This window comes from Myotis yumanensis, unplaced genomic scaffold (genome assembly GCF_028538775.1).
Source record: "Myotis yumanensis isolate MYYU_CA2020_CCGP unplaced genomic scaffold, mMyoYum1.0.hap1 SCAF_3, whole genome shotgun sequence".
NCBI lineage: Eukaryota > Metazoa > Chordata > Mammalia > Chiroptera > Vespertilionidae > Myotis > Myotis yumanensis.
The window spans coordinates 11,875,812-11,894,321 of NW_027223754.1; the positions used below are offsets into that span (position 1 = coordinate 11,875,812).

Sequence of the window (18,510 nt, forward strand, 5' to 3'; positions counted from 1 at the left end):
GCGACCCCTGTGAAAGGGTCGTTCAACCCCCAAAGGGGTCGCGACCCACAGGTTGAGAACCGTTGACTCGGGATATTTTCAACTTAGGAAGTATTTATCAGGACACAACCCCGTCGTGAGACAAGGAGGTTCTGTAAGTCCCTTCCCTGCCCGGTTGAGATGTGAATCTTTTTTAACGCCTCTGGCCAGATTTACAACCCAGGGGTGTGTTTCTCAAGGACCTGGAGCCAACATCCCTTTGAAACATGATCCTCGAGCGAGCAACCTTCCTCCCGGTCTCTGCGAGGGTAGGAGCCTAACTTCCCGGGTGCCTCGCTCCTAGTGGTAAAACCACCTCCTGTTATAAAGGCTTCAGAAACTTACTTTTCCTTCGGGCGTAACCAGGGAGCACACAGGTCAGAGCCTGTACGGACTGACTCGCTGCCTGGAGCCTCCTGCAGACCCGATGCCCAGGAGGCCTTGCCCCTGGTTTCCAGCTTCTCCTGCTACAAAGGGAAGACCGGGTCCAAGCAACCCGAGCACAGCCGCGGGTCCTGCCACCTCCTCCCATTTGCTTCCACCTGCCTTGACCACCCTTTACTCCAGCAGCAACAGCGGTAGCGTCTCACCTTCCCCAGCACTCGGCAAACTTTTCAGAGAAACAGCCACACTCGGTGTAGTCATCTTCTCAGGTCACATAACAGGGAACTACATTATACAGCGGCAGCGGCAGGGAGAAATGGCATCAACATGCCAGGACTCCCCTCCTGGGGGAACAAGAGGCTGCCTTGCAGGCGGGGGTAATCACCAGCTATTATTTCCTTAGGAAGGTCACGGGGCGGTGCAGAAGATGGTGTGGAGGTGGGGAGACGGAACCAGGAGGTGAGTTATAAACCGCGGGAGAGGCAGGAGCAGGCAGGGGACCCCGAAGGCAAGTGACTGCGCTGTGCACGCCTCGCCGAGACCCGCCCGCACGGGAAGACCAACCTCCCACCCCTCCACCCGGATCCCCGCAGCACTTGGGAAATCTGCGGCCCGAATTCCGACACGTAATGATCTTTCATTTTATTCCCTAATCGTTTCCTGTAGCACACCACGCGGGTCGCCTTAGTTAAAACGCTACAGTAAACGCTTATGTCACTGAAACGGCCTGTAAAGTCGTCCAGGGCCAGGGGATGCTCTCGGCTGCACCGGGAAGTCGGCCCAGCCCGCGGATGGCTGCACGGAAAGGAGTGATTGTTCACTCTCTCTGGGTGATTGATTCGCTCTCTCTGAGTGATTGGTTCACTCTCTCTGGGTGACTGATTCGCTCTCCCAGGCTGATCTCAGGGTGCCCGCCTCGGGGACCCCGCACACCCCGCAGGAAGCTATCCGCACAGAGAAAAGTCACCCGCGGCTGTTATACCCGCTTCGACCGCCAGAGGGCGCGTCTCCCCGGGTTCCCGAACAGTCGGCGTTCGGACCCAGCGAACGAGAGGTGACGTATTTAGACCCTCCGCCGCCGCCGTAGCCGGGACTGTAAACAGGAAGTGGGACTCGGGTTGAGCCTCCGTGTTTGGGGAAGAGGACCAGCGGTTTAGCAGGGACGCCTCCGGCAGCCGCAGCGGGCGTGCGCTTTAGGAGCCGGCGCGTCGTGCCCACTTCTGTGCCTCCCTCGCCGCCCCGCTCCGGTGGAGGTGTTCCGTCCCGCGCCGGGGCCCACCTTTCTCCTGAAGCGTCACCAAGGGCCATGGCCGAGTACTCCTACGTCAAGTCCACCAAACTCGTGCTCAAGGGAACCAAGGCCAAGAGGTAGGTAAGGCCGGACGATGGCGAGGCAGACCCCCCTCTGTCCGAACAGAGTCTCCTGGAGGCCGGGACAGCTGTCAGTCATTGAGGCTCCCGGCCCGGGCCCGGCGCCGGGCGGACGGAGGCGGGGAGACGGGAGCCGAGACGCCCCGCGAGGGGAGGGGGTGGAGAGCCGGACCAACGGCCCTGCAGCCTCTCGTGTGGCCCATCCCCACCCCTACTCCTCCCCGCGGCGGTCTGGGGGCTCAGGTCACAGCTCCCTACATTGGGGATCGTTACTTTCACCGCCGCCTCCCTCCACCCTGTTTGGATAGGGATAGGGGCTCGAGTAGGAACTCCACCAATGGCCAGTTTTGTGATTTGTGGCAAGTGCGTTAATATCTCTGAGCGAATCTTTTTTTAAAAAATATATATTTTATTGATTTTTTACAGAGAGGAAGGGAGAGGGATAGAGAGTTAGAAACATCGATCAGCTGCCTCCTGCACACCCCCGCTGGGGATGTGCCCGCAACCCAGGTACATGCCCTTGACCGGGATCGAACCTGGGACCCTTCAGTCCGCAGGCCGGCGCTCTATCCACTGAGCCAAACCGGTTTCGGCTCTGAGCGAATCTTAATCCACTCACGAGGGATTAGTGACACTGATGGAGATTTTAGGAAAAGGTATCTGCCCGCTCCCATCTCCACCTCGTTTAACTGGTAGGTTTGCTGGGTTGACTGTTCTGACACATGTTAGCGTTTCCTCCTGGTCACGGAGATTTAAAACCCAGTTCTGGGTTCTCTTGGGTGAGATGGGAAGAAAGTGTCCGGGAGCAGCTGAAGCCACTGCCCTGGGATAGGTCTGCAGCTTTTACCGTGTGAATTCCCGGCAGGAGGGGAGACTTCGCTTCCGAAAATGTACTTTATCATGAAAACGCAAACAAATGTGTCTTATAATGATCCTAACTACTGAGCATAGTTAACACCTATGTAGCACTTTTTATGTGCCAACAACGGTTGTAAACGCTGCATATTAACTTTTTTTAAATCGCCCCTGGGTTTTTTAAAATTATTGCAATATAATTCTCATAAAATTCAATATTTTAACCTACAGTTCAATGGTTTTGTTAGTATATTCACAAGGTTCACCACTGTCTAGTTGCTATACATTTTCATCACCTCAAAAGGAAACCCCTTACCCATGAAGCGTCCACTCCTCCCGGTCCCCCTCCCTGTCCCTGGCGGTCACTGACCTGCCTTCTGTCTCTATGGATTGGCCTGTTCTGATTAGTTCACATAAATGTAGTCATACAACATGCAGCCTTTTGTATCTGGCTTTTAGCAAAACTTTCTCGAGGTCCATCTGTGTTGTAGCATGTATCAGTACTCATTCCTTTTATAGCTGAATAATATTCCATTGTGAGTGTAGTATCTGTGACTGACACATTTTGTTTATCCATTCAACAGTTGATGGGCATTTGGGTTTTTTCACTTTTGGGGTATTATGAATAATAGTGCTGCAAATATTCTTATACAGTGAAAATGAGAACAGAACAACCAAAATCTGTGGGTCACAGGGAAGCAGTTCTAAGAGGGAAATTTGTAGCATTGCATGCCTATCTCAAGAAACAAAAGTGCAAACTCGATCACTAACTCTGCATGATGTTGCAGAAGTGAAGGGAACCAGGTTTGCTAAAGTAATTGTGGTGAAAGAAATGTATTAGCCTCAGAAGCTACTGAGGTGGTTCATTCTATCCTAGTACAGTGTAAAAAAAAGAAAGAAAGAAAGAAAGAAACAAGAGAAAACCCCAGTAAATTATCTAACTTTACACTAAAGAAACTTGAAAAAGAACAAAGCCCAGAGTAGAAGGAAATAATAAAGATCAGAGTAGAAGTAAGTTTTTTACACAGTTATGAACATATGTTTTCATTCCTCGTGGGTCTATACCTAGGAGTAGAATTGTTATGTCATATGGTAACTCTGTGTTTAACTTTTTAAGGGACCCCAAACTAATTTCCAAAGTGGCAGTGCCATTTTACATTCTCACCAGCAACACATGAAAGCACATATTAACTCTCAATCCTCACAATAACCTTAAGAGTTGGGTCAAATTATTATCTTTATTTTAAAGGTTGGGAAACTGACTCAGTCAAATCTGCCAAAATCACAGAGCTCGGAAGTGATATAATCAGCATCCAAAAATCAGGCGGGCTGGCTCCCGAGTGTGCTCTTAACAGTAACACTATATATACATGATCAGAAATAAGAGCCATGTCGATGTAAAGTAATAATTTATAAACCAGTGTACAGCTTAAAAGATTCTTCTGATATTCCACCTTGTGGTATTTAAAATGCAAATCAGTATGCCTAAACTCATCTATACAAATTATCTCCTGTAGTAAGAAGAAAAAGAGCAAAGAGAAGAGAAAGAGAGAAGATGATGAAGAAACCCAACTTGATATTGTTGGTAAGTTTTCTAAATTCCGAGAAAAGTTAGCACTGGTTGGGATCCCTTTAAAAATATCTTCCTACTTAGAGATAAATAGTAAAAAGAAAGTAGGAGCAGTTTATGACCTATTCATATTTATCTCAAAGTGCTCAAGTATTATTTATGGTTGTAGATTTATTCTCCAGCACAGTAGGTGTCATCGATGCCTTTCCATCATTATCAGATGAAAGCACAGGAGAGAGGAAACAGCTCTGATTTAATAGACACCATTAGACTACTTTTAATAGCCCAGATTCTGATACATTATTTTCAAGTCCTCATATAAATGTTTAACCAAATATATTTTACAGAGTATAGTAAGTCCTAACTTAAAGTTGTCGGTAGGTTCTTGGAAACTGAACTGTAAGTGAAATGATGTATGGTAAAATGAAACCAGTTTTACCATAGCTGATTGATATAAACGAGAGTTAAGTTCCTTCAGCATATTTTTAGTCACAAAAACATCACCAAACTTCTACATAAAGACCCAGAATACTCTAATATTAAACATAAGATAGCCCTAACCGGTTTGGCTCAGCGGATAGAGCATCGGCCTGCGGACTCAAGGGTCCCAGGTTCGATTCCAGTCAAGGGCATGTACCTTGGTTGCAGGCACATCCCCAGTGGGGAATGTGCAGGAGGCGGCTGATCGATGTTTCTCTCTCATGGATGTTTCTAACTCTCTATCCCTCTCCCTTCCTCTCTGTAAAAAATCAATAAAATATATTTTTAAAATAAATAAATAAATAAACATAAGATAAATACGAGCTATACATACACTTAAGAAAGATGGATATGAACAAGTAAGAGCCTTCTTTTCCAACCCCCTTATTCCAGTTCAGAGTTGCCGGTGGCCAGAGTCTATCCCTGAAGCTCAGGATACAAGGCAGGCACCAGCCCCGGACAGGGCGTCCTTCCATCGCAGGCACCCTCCTACACCCTCCCACACTCACTCAGAGCGGGACAGTTGAGACACGCCAGTTCTCCTCACGGGCACATCGTTGGGATGTGGGTGGAAACCTCAGTACCCAGAGAAAGCCCACACAGACGTGGGGAGAATGTGCAGACTTCACACACATTGGTCCCATCTGGGAATCGATTTTTTTTTTTCCTCATCAACTTTAAACGTCACATCATTGAACAAAACAATGTTACTCAATGACTTGCTTTATTTTCTTAGAACATGTATGCATTTTAAACTAGTGACTTGTATATCCCTAAAAGAAATATATTCACAGTGAAAATAATTACTTTGTATACAGTGAAATTAATGAAAATCTTAATTACACATCAAGGTAGCCTATAAATGGCAACAGAAATAAATTGGCCCAAATATATTTAACTAGCCTGTTTTCCAGTTAATTCTTCCATCCTTTCCACACCTATACTTTAAAGGAGTTCTTTCTTTTAAAACTTGGCAGGTTGCATTTTGAAACTTCATAAGTTATGGTTCCTTTACATTTTATATGATACGGTATAAAGCTAATATTCCAGAAAAAAATCTCACATTTTTTTGAAATAGCAAATCAACACTTCTACAATTAAGGTACATATTTGGGTAGATATCTAGGTGTAGAATATCTAAGGGTAGGTGAATATTTAGCTATATGAGTTAAATGATAGGTTATCCTTTAAACTCATCTATATAAATTATCTCCTGTAGTAAGAAAAAAGAGCAAAGGATACGTGAATATTTAACTATATAAAAAGCTGCCACAAATTTTCTAAAGTGCCTGTACCACCTTACCCTCCCACCAAGAAAGTATTAAAATTCTATTCTTACTCTTTTCTCTCAGTTTGTGGTTTTACTTTTCATTTTCTTAACAGTGTTTTTTGATAAGTGTAAGTTTGTGATTTTTATAAAACCTAATTCTTTTCTATTATGACAGTCACCTTATTTCTTCAGTCTAAGAAGTCCTTGTTTACCCCAAGGTCACAAAGATAGTCTTCTATATTTCCTTTTACAGGCTTCATAGTTTGGGGTCTTACATTAGATCTATGACCCATCTCAAATTAATTTTGGGTATGGTGTGAGGTAAGGATCGGGGTTTGGGGGTATGATTTTCCAGGTTTGTATCCAGTTGTTTCAGCAGCACTATTGAATAGACTTTCCTTTCCCCATTAAACTGCTTTGGTATCTTTGTCAAAAATTAATTGATTTTATATGTCTTGGTCTATTTCTAGACTCTGTTCCATCAAGTTGTGTGTTGTTTCTATTGTTTCACGGATATATTTGTCTTGATTACTATCACTTAACCAAGTTTTAAAATCAGGTGATACGAGTCTCCCAACTTTACACTTCTTTTTCAAGATTGTTTTGATTATTCTAGATCCTTTACATTTACATGTAATTTTATAATCAGTTTATCACTTTCTACAGTAAAGCCTGTTGGATTTTCGGGAGAATTGTGTTGAATATGGATCATTGGAGAGACTCAACATCTTAACAACATTGACTCTCAATAATATGCAGTTAGAGTGTAGCAGTCATCCATGTCTTTTTTTATATCCTTAAATATTTCATAACTTTACACTATTATAAATAGAATTTTAATTTTTATTGTTCAATTGTATATAGATATGTAATTGATTCCTATATATTGAGCTTGTAGTCTGAGACATTACTAAATTAATGGATTGTATCATTGCCAATGTCCTTGTTTTGATGTTGTGCTATCAGTAGTAAAGTTATGCAAGAGGTTCCCATTGGGAGAAAGTGAGTAAAGGGTATATGAGATTTCTTTCTATTATTTCTGAGAACTGCAAAATAATGTTTTTAGAAAGTAAGTTATAACAATAGCAATAAGTAAGAACCTTCTGTCAAATCTAAAATACAAATTTTAAATATTGATTTTATTTTTTAGGAATCTGGTGGACAGTAACAAACTTTGGTGAAATTTCAGGAACCATAGCTATTGAAATGGATAAAGGAACCTACATACATGCACTTGACAATGGACTTTTTACACTGGGAGCTCCACATAAAGAAGGTTTGTGTCTGATAGAAGTGATTAAAAGGAAGGCCACGGAAGTATACATTTTATTGCATTTGTTCACTAGGCCAGCATCTAACTAATCCCCAGCATATTCCAAAGGAATGAATCTATTACATTTGACTCTTCCACTTTTTTCTTTCCTCAACATTTACCTCTTATTGGCAACTCCCTCTTTCTAATATAAAAATTAGAAAACATGTTGTATAGTTCCAGAAGAATATCTGTGGAAGTCAAAAACAACATGAATAATTGAAATGATATGTAGAAAGAAAAAGAAAACGTGGCTGAATCAAAGTTTTGAATTCCTTTATTCTCCAGACCTTTTGCTGAAACTAACCTGGAACACTGTAAACAATTTAAAGTTTTCTCATTCCCTTTTAGCTCATCAGAGAAAGCATTGAGATATGAGGTAATTAGGAAATAAAAAGCAATGTCTTTTGGTCTGAATGGCCATCGTTTGAATTAAAGCATTTAATTTTTTAATTATGACATGGTTTGTCCATGTACTGACTGCATTTTAAAACACAAAGAGAAAATATCTTGGAAGTGACTAAATAAGCATCATGCTGACCTATCTTATTAAGCATGTAAAACGAATATGGCACTTATAAGAAGATACAGTAGATCTTGGTAATATGAATACTGCGTTATAATTACATCATAATGTAATATTTGTATATTTAATTTTTATATATATTTTTTTCATTGATTTCAGAGAGGAAGGGAGAGGGAGTGAGAGAGACATCAATGATGAGAGAGAATCATTGATTGGCTGCCTTTTGCATGCCCCACACAGGATCGAGCTCACAACCTGGGCTTGTGTTCTGACCGGGAATTGAACCGTGACCTCCTGGCTCATAGGTCAGCGCTCAACCACTGAGCCTTGCCAGCTGGGCTACATTTAATTTTAGAAGAAAAATACATTTTTTTAAAAAACTGTAGACTATCTTTACATGTATATTTATAACAAATGTCAAATTTATTTCAAAATGTTTTTTGTCCTGTAGTGGATGAAGGCCCTAGTCCTCCAGAGCAGTTTACAGCTGTCAAATTGTCTGATTCCAGGTAAGCTTGAGTTGAACTATAATTAATAATCTTTTATTATTTTAATTTTATTTATTGAAATTTTTAAATATATAGCTAACGTAAGCCCACAGAGTAACTTTCACTTTAAAAAGCAAAACAATATTTTTGGAAAGTGTATTTTGTGATATTTAATAAAATATAACATTATTTATATATCCAGTTAATATGTAGGTATTATTAAATTACATTTTCAATAACTCCATCTTTAAAAGAGAAAAGCCCCAGATAAAAGCATACATTATGATTCCTAGCGATATATAATACTATGCTGGGAAAAACGAAAATGTTACCAGTGGTCGGCAAACCGCGGCTCACGAGCCACATGTGGCTCTTCCACAAAATACCGGCTCTTCCACAAAATACCGACTTCTGCGTATGGGCCATGATGTTTCAGTCGCACTGTACATGCACGCCCACACGTGGTATTTTGTGTAAGAGCCACACTCAAGGGGCCAAAGAGCCACATGTGGCTCGCAAGCCACAGTTTGCCGACCACAGTTATAGACCAAGTAAGATATAGATTAGAAAAATCTTGTGACGAAAACAGACCTAAGACTGTCTGTTATTACTATGATATTTAAACTCACTGGTTAGCAATCAAGAGACAAATAGGAAGGTAGAAAAAAGGAATATTGTTGAAACCAGCAGAGAATGTTACATAGGCATAAAAACCAAAAGGACATTTTGCTCACTATTTTTACAATAATTTTATAAGCTGACCTTTTTTTAATTCTCAAAATGCAAAAGTACAGAATGATGCTTTGTGTAGTAGAACAACTAAATTTCATATTCTAGTAATTGGCTACATCAAGACAATAATGACTTGTGTTATATTATCATTAACCTATACATGAGTAGAAAGTAAGTCCCCTGGCATCACAGGGGATTGGTAAGCTAAAAACATAGAAATCCTAATTTTCTTTAAAAAACAAATTAAGATGATTATTTCTATACTTTCTTTGAATGGCCAACAAGTACACCAGACTTTTAAAGACTAAAAGTGGAAGAAGAAAAACCAATAAACACAAACTTCTTTATATATTTTAAGAATAAAGAATTTGGAAAATATTTGCTATATAATATATAAGCCAGGGGTGGGCAACCCCTGGCACACTTGCCAAACATGGCACGCCAGTAACTTTTGCTGGCATGCGAAACCCTCTCTATAATCTTCTATTTACAATTTTTTTCTTAATATCGACTTTCTTATTTTTCAGATAAATTCAGTGTAGGTGCATCTTAGATAAATAAATAATTTTACATAACAAGTTATCTTAAAGACCATAGACATGGATTGATGAGAGAGGGGAAGAGCAATTTCTATGCTTCTGCCTTAACTCTCCCTGCCTTCCTAGATCCAACCAGTGTTTTGGTTTCATCCACATACGCTTGTGAATCTTTGTTCTCAGAGATGAATTTTGTTAAGTCTCGTAATAGGAGTAGCCTGATGGATGAAAGTAGTAGCTAGTGCATATCTCTGAAGGTCACGAAATATAAACCTGATGTAAAATCTCTGTCATCAGTGATGCAGCAGGAAAAGTCCCACTGATAATATCAAATGGAGTCATAAAGTTTTCTGTCGGACTGTCAGTGTGCATGTATACATTAAAAAATAAATGTGCCGAAACCGGTTTGGCTCAGTGGATAGAGCGTCGGCCTGCAGACTGAAAGGTCCCAGGTTCGATTCTGGTCAAGGGCATGTACCTGGGTTGCGGGCACATCCCCAGTAGGAGATGTGCAGGAGGCAGCTGATCAATGTTTCTCTCTCATCGATGTTTCTAACTCTCTATCTCTCTCCCTTCCTCTCTGTAAAAAAATCAATAAAATATATTTTTTAAATGTATTTTTCAACATCATATACTGTGTTCTTGTCACTCGAATGAATTTTATTATTTCTTCAAGGTTCTTCACATACGTACACCTTAAGAGATATCAAGTAGGCGTAACATGTTCTCAAAAAATTAGGGTTGGCACACAGAAGAATTTTGAGTCAGAGATTTTGCTGGTTTTGGCAAGCACTCACAAAAAGGTTGCCCACCCCTGATATAAGCTATAATGCTTGTAATAAAAGTAGAATATGACATTGTATGTACAGAACTACACTTTCCTATATGGTAGTCATTAATCATTTGTGACTTTTGAATATTTGAACTATAGCTAGTCTGAATTTTTATGTACATACACATTATTTTTATGTTCCATATTTAATTTTCTTTCTCTCAGTTTTTAACATCCATTTTGTTTATTAATCTGAAGAATTGCCCTAAAATCTGGCTATGGAAAATACCTTGGTATAAATTCAGATGGACTTGTTGTTGGGCGTTCAGATGCGATTGGACCAAGAGAACAATGGGAACCAGTCTTTCAAGATGTAAGTGCTATTAATGTTTATAGAAAGCTTCTTGTCAATGTAAGGAATCTCTTTTAAGGATAAATCAACAATTTTATGCATAGAAAATAACCAGCAGCACTATTTATAATAGTAGAGAAAATAAACTTTAAAATATCTATAATAGAACATCATATATCCATTAAAGTAGTATATTTGAAGAAGAATGAATTTGGAAAATGTTTTCTATATAGTAGTAATATATAAAATATAATGCTTGCGATAAAAAGCAGAATATAAAGTTACGTATATATAGAATTACATTGTCCAAAATGTAGCCACTCGCCACATGTTTCCATGATGATAAATTAGCCAAACACCCCCCAAAAAGAGATAATTACTTAGACTCGTTCCTTCTTGCCCTGAATTAAAACCTCTGGATCACTAACTTTTTCACTCCAATGAGAAAAACATTTTTCTATTGCACATTGCAGCCTAGTGCACACGTGTGTAACTGAAACAAGAGTTGTACTTGGCAGTACTTATTTATCTACATGCTTGCACTCTGATCTTTTCTATTCTACCTCTGTTTCTGTCTCTCTTTATTTTTTCCTCAGTACTGGTCAGGACCCACTAAATTCATTTCATGAACTACTAATGGGTTACAGCCCCTTGGAGATAGATGATCCTACCAATATACTGAGATGCTCATAATAAAAATTGTATCAACAGAAAAGTCTGTTATATAAGGTCAGGATGATGAGTCAGATACTAATGCTCATACAGAACTTAAGGGGCATTCATCTCACTTTATTTGGAGGAAAGACAAAGTTTTTAAATTTTAAATTAAAGAGAGACTTAAAAGTCCCTGATATAACAAATAAAACTGGATTGCAGAAAGTAACTAAAAGATCAGCAGTACAGGTTTAAATCACCTGGGAATATACAACCATATCCAAGCTCACCCACGGTCATCCAGATGACAGAAAACCCAGCCCTTGCCCAGCCAGCATGGCTCAGTGGTTCAGCATCGACCTATGATCCAAGAGGTCACGGTTCAAATCCCAGTCAGGCCACATAATCAGAGTTTGGGCTCGATCACCAGTGTGGGGCGTACAGAAGGCAGGCAATCAGTAATTCTCTCTCATTGAGGTTTCCATCTCTCTCTCTGTTCCTTTCTGAAATCAAAAATATATTAAAGAAAAAAGAAAACCCAGCCCTTGTCATCTTGAGTAAAAAATTAGATCCATGTTATTAGCACTTTCATAACTGGATATAAGGTTATTAATACATTTTTGTAATTATTATGTTTGTGGATATTTTGTTTGATGTTTAAGGTACTCATTTTTCTAAAAGAATCAACTATATACAAGTTATGATTAAACCTTATATATGTAAGGAAATTTAATTAATCAAATTTATAATCTTGGTTCAGATACACAAAATTAGTTTTCAAAGTTTTGTTTATCAGAATCAGATAATACATTGAGAAATAAACAACGAAAAAGAATATGAATATTTCTTTCCATGCACAAAGGTCTCCCAGACGTTGATTCTTAAAGTTCTGAACAGTAAACTCAAAGGCCCCAAAAGCTAGCTTTTGTATGATACAGTCTTATGGAGAAAAATTTTACTTAAAGCACAACTGTTTGAGTAAATTATTGTTATAATTTTTATTGTGTTTACAGCTATTTTTTTCAAACTCAACTAAATTAGTAATATCCTCAATAGATCTTTTAGATCAAAGGAAATAATTCTATTTGGTCTAGTTAGAATTTAGTCTTACTAATAGAATATACTAGAAATATTTATTGTGGTTTTCTTTAAATAATTAGATTATAGGTGGTTTTAGTTTTCTGTATTTTTTTTCCAGGTTTTCTCCAAATTCTTTTTCCTGATTCCTTTTGCAGATATTCTCGTAACTATTTTTTATTGTTATTTTATTTAGGGGAAAATGGCTTTATTGGCCTCAAATAGCTGCTTTATCAGATGCAATGAAGCAGGTGATATAGAAGCAAAAAGTAAAACAGCAGGAGAAGAAGAAATGATAAAGGTAATCATGACATTTTTCTATAGATTAATACATGTCATATATGATACGACTATATCTCTTTAAGATGTTGAAAAGTAAAAAAATAAAATGTTGAAAAGTTATTTACTCTCACTTGAAAGACTTATTTCATTGCTTTTTATACTGTGCTCCAAATAAGCTTTGTTTTTAGTTATAAATCCCATAACTGATGGCGTGTTTACACATTGTGGAAGAGAAATTACTGTATAAGCTCCCTTGCTATTATCTCCATGTATTAGTATCTTTTTCTGAGTACTTCCACATTTTTAGCCCTATCTTTTTTTTCCTTATCTGCATTTTTTAAAAATCCTCATCCAAGGATACGCTTACTGATTTGAAAGAGAGAGAATATTGATTAGTTGCTTTTTGTATAAGCCACACTGGGGATCAAACCCACAACCTAGGTATGTGCCCTGATGGGAAATCAAGCCTAAGACCTTCTTGGTGCATCAGATGATGTTCCAACTGCTAAGCCAGCTGGCCAGGCTAAAACTTAGTATTTTAAATAAATAAACATGAGCACATGATTCCAAAATTTTCAAATACAAGCACATATAAACATATGTCTCCCATCCTTCTACAGCAAGCCTGTCAAACTCACAGCCTGCAGGCCGCATGCCTCATTTATTTGGTCTGTATTAGCCTTTGAGTTTGACATGCTTGTTCTACAGCCTTCTAGAGTTTCTGAATAAAAATATAAATGTTTGTAATTTTCTACTTTTTTACACTAAAGTTAGCCTTCTTTATACATTGGTTTACACATTGATTTTTTTTCTTTCTTAACATTGTATTTTGGAGCTTTGCCCTTATCATTACATTGAAAGTTTTCCCTCTCCTTTTGGTTTTTCTTCTTCCTCTCTCTCATTTTTTAATAGCTACATAATATTCCACTTTAGGGGTATACCATAATTGACTTCAGCAGTTCTGTACAAATGGAAATTTAGGTTATTTCCAGTCTTTTGCTGTTAGAAGGAGTGCTGCAGCACATAACTTTGAATGTGCATCATTTTGTGGGTGTGCAAGTATATACGAGGGTAAGCTCCCAGAAGCATAGTTACAGGGTCAAGGGTTATAAACCTTTATAGTTGTTTACATACTGCCAAGTAACCTCTATAGAGGTTGTACTGACCTACACTCCCACCAACATGTGGGAGAAGGTTACTAGGTTGTTTGAGTTGTCTCATACTTGATCATCCGTGTTGCTAGTCAGTGTATAAAATATAAAAGTCTTAACAGAATTTTCAGAGCCCTTGCCCTTAAGTCTACCAGACCTGAGCCCTGAACCTAACTGTCCCCTATACCTGGGCTCCTGAGCATTAAAGAGAAAAAACCAACAGGATATAAAAAAATGTTAGTTACATGCAGACAAGTGGTTAGAATAAGATGGAACTTGGAAACATTGTAGAAAATAGGTCTACCTTTCATCTAGCACCAATATTCCACCTTTGTGTGGAAATTACCTAAAAATCGGTACAGGGTCTGGTAGGGTTAAACTCTGGATCTTTTAATGAATACATAAAAGTCTTTACATGCATCTATCAAGTATCTGTACGTGCTTTGTGTTAAACTTCATGTTATATATTTGATTTTACTTTTTAAATGTTCTTGGCTTTCATAATACTCAGTTTTAATCTTTCAGTATTTTTTTTCCTTTGAAAATATCACTTACCTTTTAAAACAAGAATAATACCAGTAACTCTTCACTTCATTATTTGGAGTTGGTTGGTGGAGAAAGAAATACCCTCTACACAGCACAAAAAATTAGAAATTTCAGAATATTTTCCAAAATTTTATCAAAAGGTATTTTCTCCACCAAAATCTCAAGAATTTTTGTCTAAAACTTAGATCTTAATTGCTGTATCTATCTCTGTTCATTTATGGCAATGTATAGTAAATGTCAGTCAAAACTTAAGAGAATATAAGAAGTATTTAAAAGGGGTAGATTCCGGTTAGATAAAAACAAATTGTGTTAAGTTAAAAGTTTGAATGTATTTGGTAATAGCCTATGCAAAGTAAAATACTATTTTAAGCTTTCAATGTGATGAAATACACACTATCTGCTAGGGATAATTTGGTCCTCCTGTTTTGAGGCCAAAATTAAATTACTGCCTAGTTGTTTAGCAAAATCTGATCTGCAAAATGTTTTTCAAGTAATTTTCTCTTTAGTGTTTCTGATGCAAGGCTCCAGAGAAACATATAATAGCAATGATTTATATAAATTCTATATGCAAATAAAAACAATATCTAGAACCTGTCTTTTTCTGAAGCTAATTGCTAAGTTAATGGTTTCCTTCTTTTTGCATAAGAAATCACCGAGACTGTCCTTGTGTGATAAGTAAAGAGGGAAAGGGGGAAGATGAATGTGTAACTTACTGGGTTCTCATTTCCAATGTCCAGATTAGATCCTGTGCTGAAAGAGAAACTAAGAAAAAAGATGACATCCCAGAGGAAGACAAAGGAAATGTTAAACAGTGTGAAATCAATTACGTGTACGTAGTCTTTTCCTTTTAGAACTACACATCTGACAGTGAAGTGCTTCTCAAGGTGCCTAAAATAAAATACCTGAAGGACAGGAAGAGGCAGCATAATGTAAACTCTAGGGCAGTGATGGCGAACCTTTTGAGCTTGGCGTGTCAGCATTTTGAAAAACCCTAACTTAACTCTGGTGCCGTGTCACATATAGAAAATTTTTAAAGACTTATATTTTTGATACTTATTTTATATGTTTAAATGCCATTTAACAAAGAAAAATCAACCAAAAAAAATGAGTTCACGTGTCACCTCTGACACACGTGTCACAGGTTCGCCATCACTGCTCTAGGACAAAGCACTGAGCTCAATGCTTTTCTTTTTCACAGTCCTTCAGTTTTCCTAATTATCCTCCTAGCTTCCTAAGCTAAGTCACCTGGCCTTGTGTGTCCTCCCTGTTAATTAACAGAATGGCTGTACCGTGTCAGTACAGACTGGCAACCCTACACTGTTCCAATAGCCAGGGCATGGACTCCAGCCCGCATTCCATGGTGGAGGTGAGGCGTGTAGAGCTGCCAAGCAGCTGCCCTCTTACTGGGGGGCACTAACTAAGAGCATTGGTATTTGAAAAGCTGTATGTTACTAAAGAAATATACAGTAATTACGTTTTTTTAAATAAATGAAAACTTTAAAAATATTTGTAAGTGCATCAGTAATCAGGTATAATCAAAGTTTGAGATATTTTTTCAAGAGAGGTATTTTCTTAACAGAAAGAAATTTCAGAGCTTCCAAGACCAGAAACTTAAAATAAGTAAAGAAGACAGTAAAATTCTTAAAAAGGCCCGGAAAGATGGATTTTTGCATGAAACACTTCTGGACAGGTATGTATATTTTTACTTATTTCCAACTATGATTAAGTACTCAGTAGAAGTGGCGAATATAAAACCCAATGTTCTTTTTCTTTTTCTTTTTAATCCCCACTCAAGGATATTTTCCACTGATTTTTAGAGAGAGTGGAAAGGGGAGAGAAAGACAGAGAGAAATATCGATGTGAGAGACACATCGATTGGTTGCCTCCTGCATGAGCCCCGCCCAACCAGGGCCCCTGCAACTGAGTACGTGCCCTTGACCAGAATCGAACCCGGGACCCTTCAGACCACAGGCCAGTACTCTGTCCACTGAGCCAAACTGTCTAGAGCCCAATGTTCTTTTTGAATTACTTGTAGTTTTCAAATATTTACCTTTATTTCTAATTTGCGAACATGGTAATATTACTTAAAAAGGACATCGTAAGTCTGGGAAAAGATTGCCAAGAAAAACTATCTAAATATAGTCAGATTCCAGGTACTTATATATTTTGTTGTAAGAAATTCAGATTTCACTGAAATTACATCATAAATTTATTTACATCTTTTTATAACTGTTAGAAGCAGGCTAGAAAGAAGTCATTTGATTCATTTCAAAATTCAGTTAGTTCTATTGGAGTGGCACAGGTTCTTAAAAATGAGATAAATATAGGTCAGTTTAAAAATTACTAAGTATAAAATTAAATTAGTGAAATTGAAGCACTTTTATTAAGTCAAATTCAGAAGTGTGCAGGATCTTTATCATAGCACATTATTGATATTACTGCTCCTATTTAGTTAAGTAATATTCTGGATTTACAACATTAAAAACTGAGTAGAGAGGTTAAACTATGAGCTTAACAACTAAAATCAAAGAAGTGCCAGATTAAAGAAGAATTTGCTAATATGCCACTCATTCAAGTCCAATGTTGCAAAATTAGTCTTAAGACATTTCTTTGTATTACTTGATAAAAAAAACAGTGTATTTCCTGCTAACTAGTTGATCGAGTTATTAACTGAAGTCAGTAAATGATGAAAGAATTTTTCCCAGCTAAGAAAATTAGCATCTAGTTTCTAGTTCTAAGAAATTAAGAATGAGGTATAAAAATAGTCAGGTTATGGACTCAGAAGAAATAGAATAAGGTTTATAGTCTATGCCCTGTAACTTTTATCACTTAACAAAATCACTACATTGTTAAATAGAAGTTTGGGCATGCTTAAAATCAGAGGTAATTAAAATTGCTCATGTGGACTGAAAAAGCCCTTAGGCACATTTGTTAAAGATGAAGAAAGGACTTTCATAAGAATAGAATCCATTCAGTATGAAACACTAGAGGCCAGGTGCACGAATTCGTGCACCACTGGGATCCCTGGGCCTGGCCTGCAGGATCGGGCAAAAACTGGTTCTCCAACATCCCCCGAGGGGTCCCAGATTGCAAGAGGGTGCAGGCTGGGGACCCCCACTGGTGCACAATCAGGGCCAGGGAGGGACACAGGAGGTTGGCCAGCTGGGAAAGGACCACGGGAGGGCTCCAGGGCATGTCTGGCCTGTCTTGCTCAGTCCGGATCAGCCGGACCCCAGCAGCAAGTTAACCTACCAATCGGAGCATCTACCCCGTGATGGTTAGTGCATGTCATAGCGACTGGTCTGGTCACCAGTCAACTGTCTGCCCCCTGGTGGTCAGTGCACGTCATAGCCAGCAGTTGAGGGGCCTTAGCATATCATTAGCATGTTACACTTTGATTAGTTGAACAGCCCACCGGACAACCGGACACTTATTAGGCTTTTATTATATAGGATAGGATAAAATTGAAAAGTAAAATTTTAATTAAAATATTTTAATATAAACAGTGTGGTAATATAATAACCAAAATTGAGAACAGTTTTTAAGCATGGGTTTATATCTAATAGCAGTTAACTATATATGGAATGTTTTACATTGATTAACTTTTATTATTTGTCTTTTTAAACAGGAGAGCCAAGTTGAAAGCTGATAGATACTGCAAATGACCAGGGGTTTTATCTCTGTCTTTTGTTTGTTTTTCTGAATAAAATAATCAGTGGAAGTGTTTTTATAGAGTTCTTGGGTTGTTGTGAAATTATTGCTAAACTAGTAGCAACTTTTACCAAGGTTAACCAAGTTCAGCTGAGCTTCTCCGTGGATGTCCTTTTTAGTTCACTGAAGGGTTTCACATGGAAATGAAACTTGGAGTACACAGCTAAAGTGCCACAGAGTTCTTTTCTTTTCTGATTTCCTGTCATAAAGCAGGGGTGCTGCTCTGTGAAACTGATGTTTCTCGTGCAGCTCGTGGGGTCTATCTTACTGCTTTATGCTTATTGCTTTCCCTACGTGACCTGATGTAATACATGCTACTAGGGACTGCCAGCGACGGATGAATGGTTACTCTGACACACGTTTCTGTGAAAGAGGGCTAAGGGACTGCTTGGCTTAAGAAACCAAACCTCCCCATTCGCCTGC

The 18,510-nt window shown here is 38.6% G+C and overlaps 1 protein-coding gene and 1 non-coding gene across 2 annotated transcripts; both read left to right on the top strand.

Moving 5' to 3' along the window:
* The first annotated feature begins 1,493 nt into the window (after positions 1-1,493).
* Positions 1,494-18,110, top strand: FRG1 (FSHD region gene 1). The gene is made up of 9 exons (XM_070408252.1): positions 1,494-1,770; positions 4,146-4,213; positions 7,099-7,224; positions 8,238-8,295; positions 10,573-10,687; positions 12,594-12,698; positions 15,114-15,205; positions 15,956-16,066; positions 18,005-18,110. Exons 1-9 carry the CDS (start codon positions 1,709-1,711, stop codon positions 18,039-18,041), a joined length of 774 nt encoding a protein of 257 aa, XP_070264353.1. The 5' UTR covers positions 1,494-1,708; the 3' UTR covers positions 18,042-18,110.
* Positions 3,380-3,512, top strand: LOC139007842 (small nucleolar RNA SNORA66). Its single transcript, XR_011470988.1, has one exon. It is a non-coding gene; the product is annotated as a small nucleolar RNA SNORA66 (small nucleolar RNA).
* Positions 18,111-18,510: the final 400 nt, after the last annotated feature.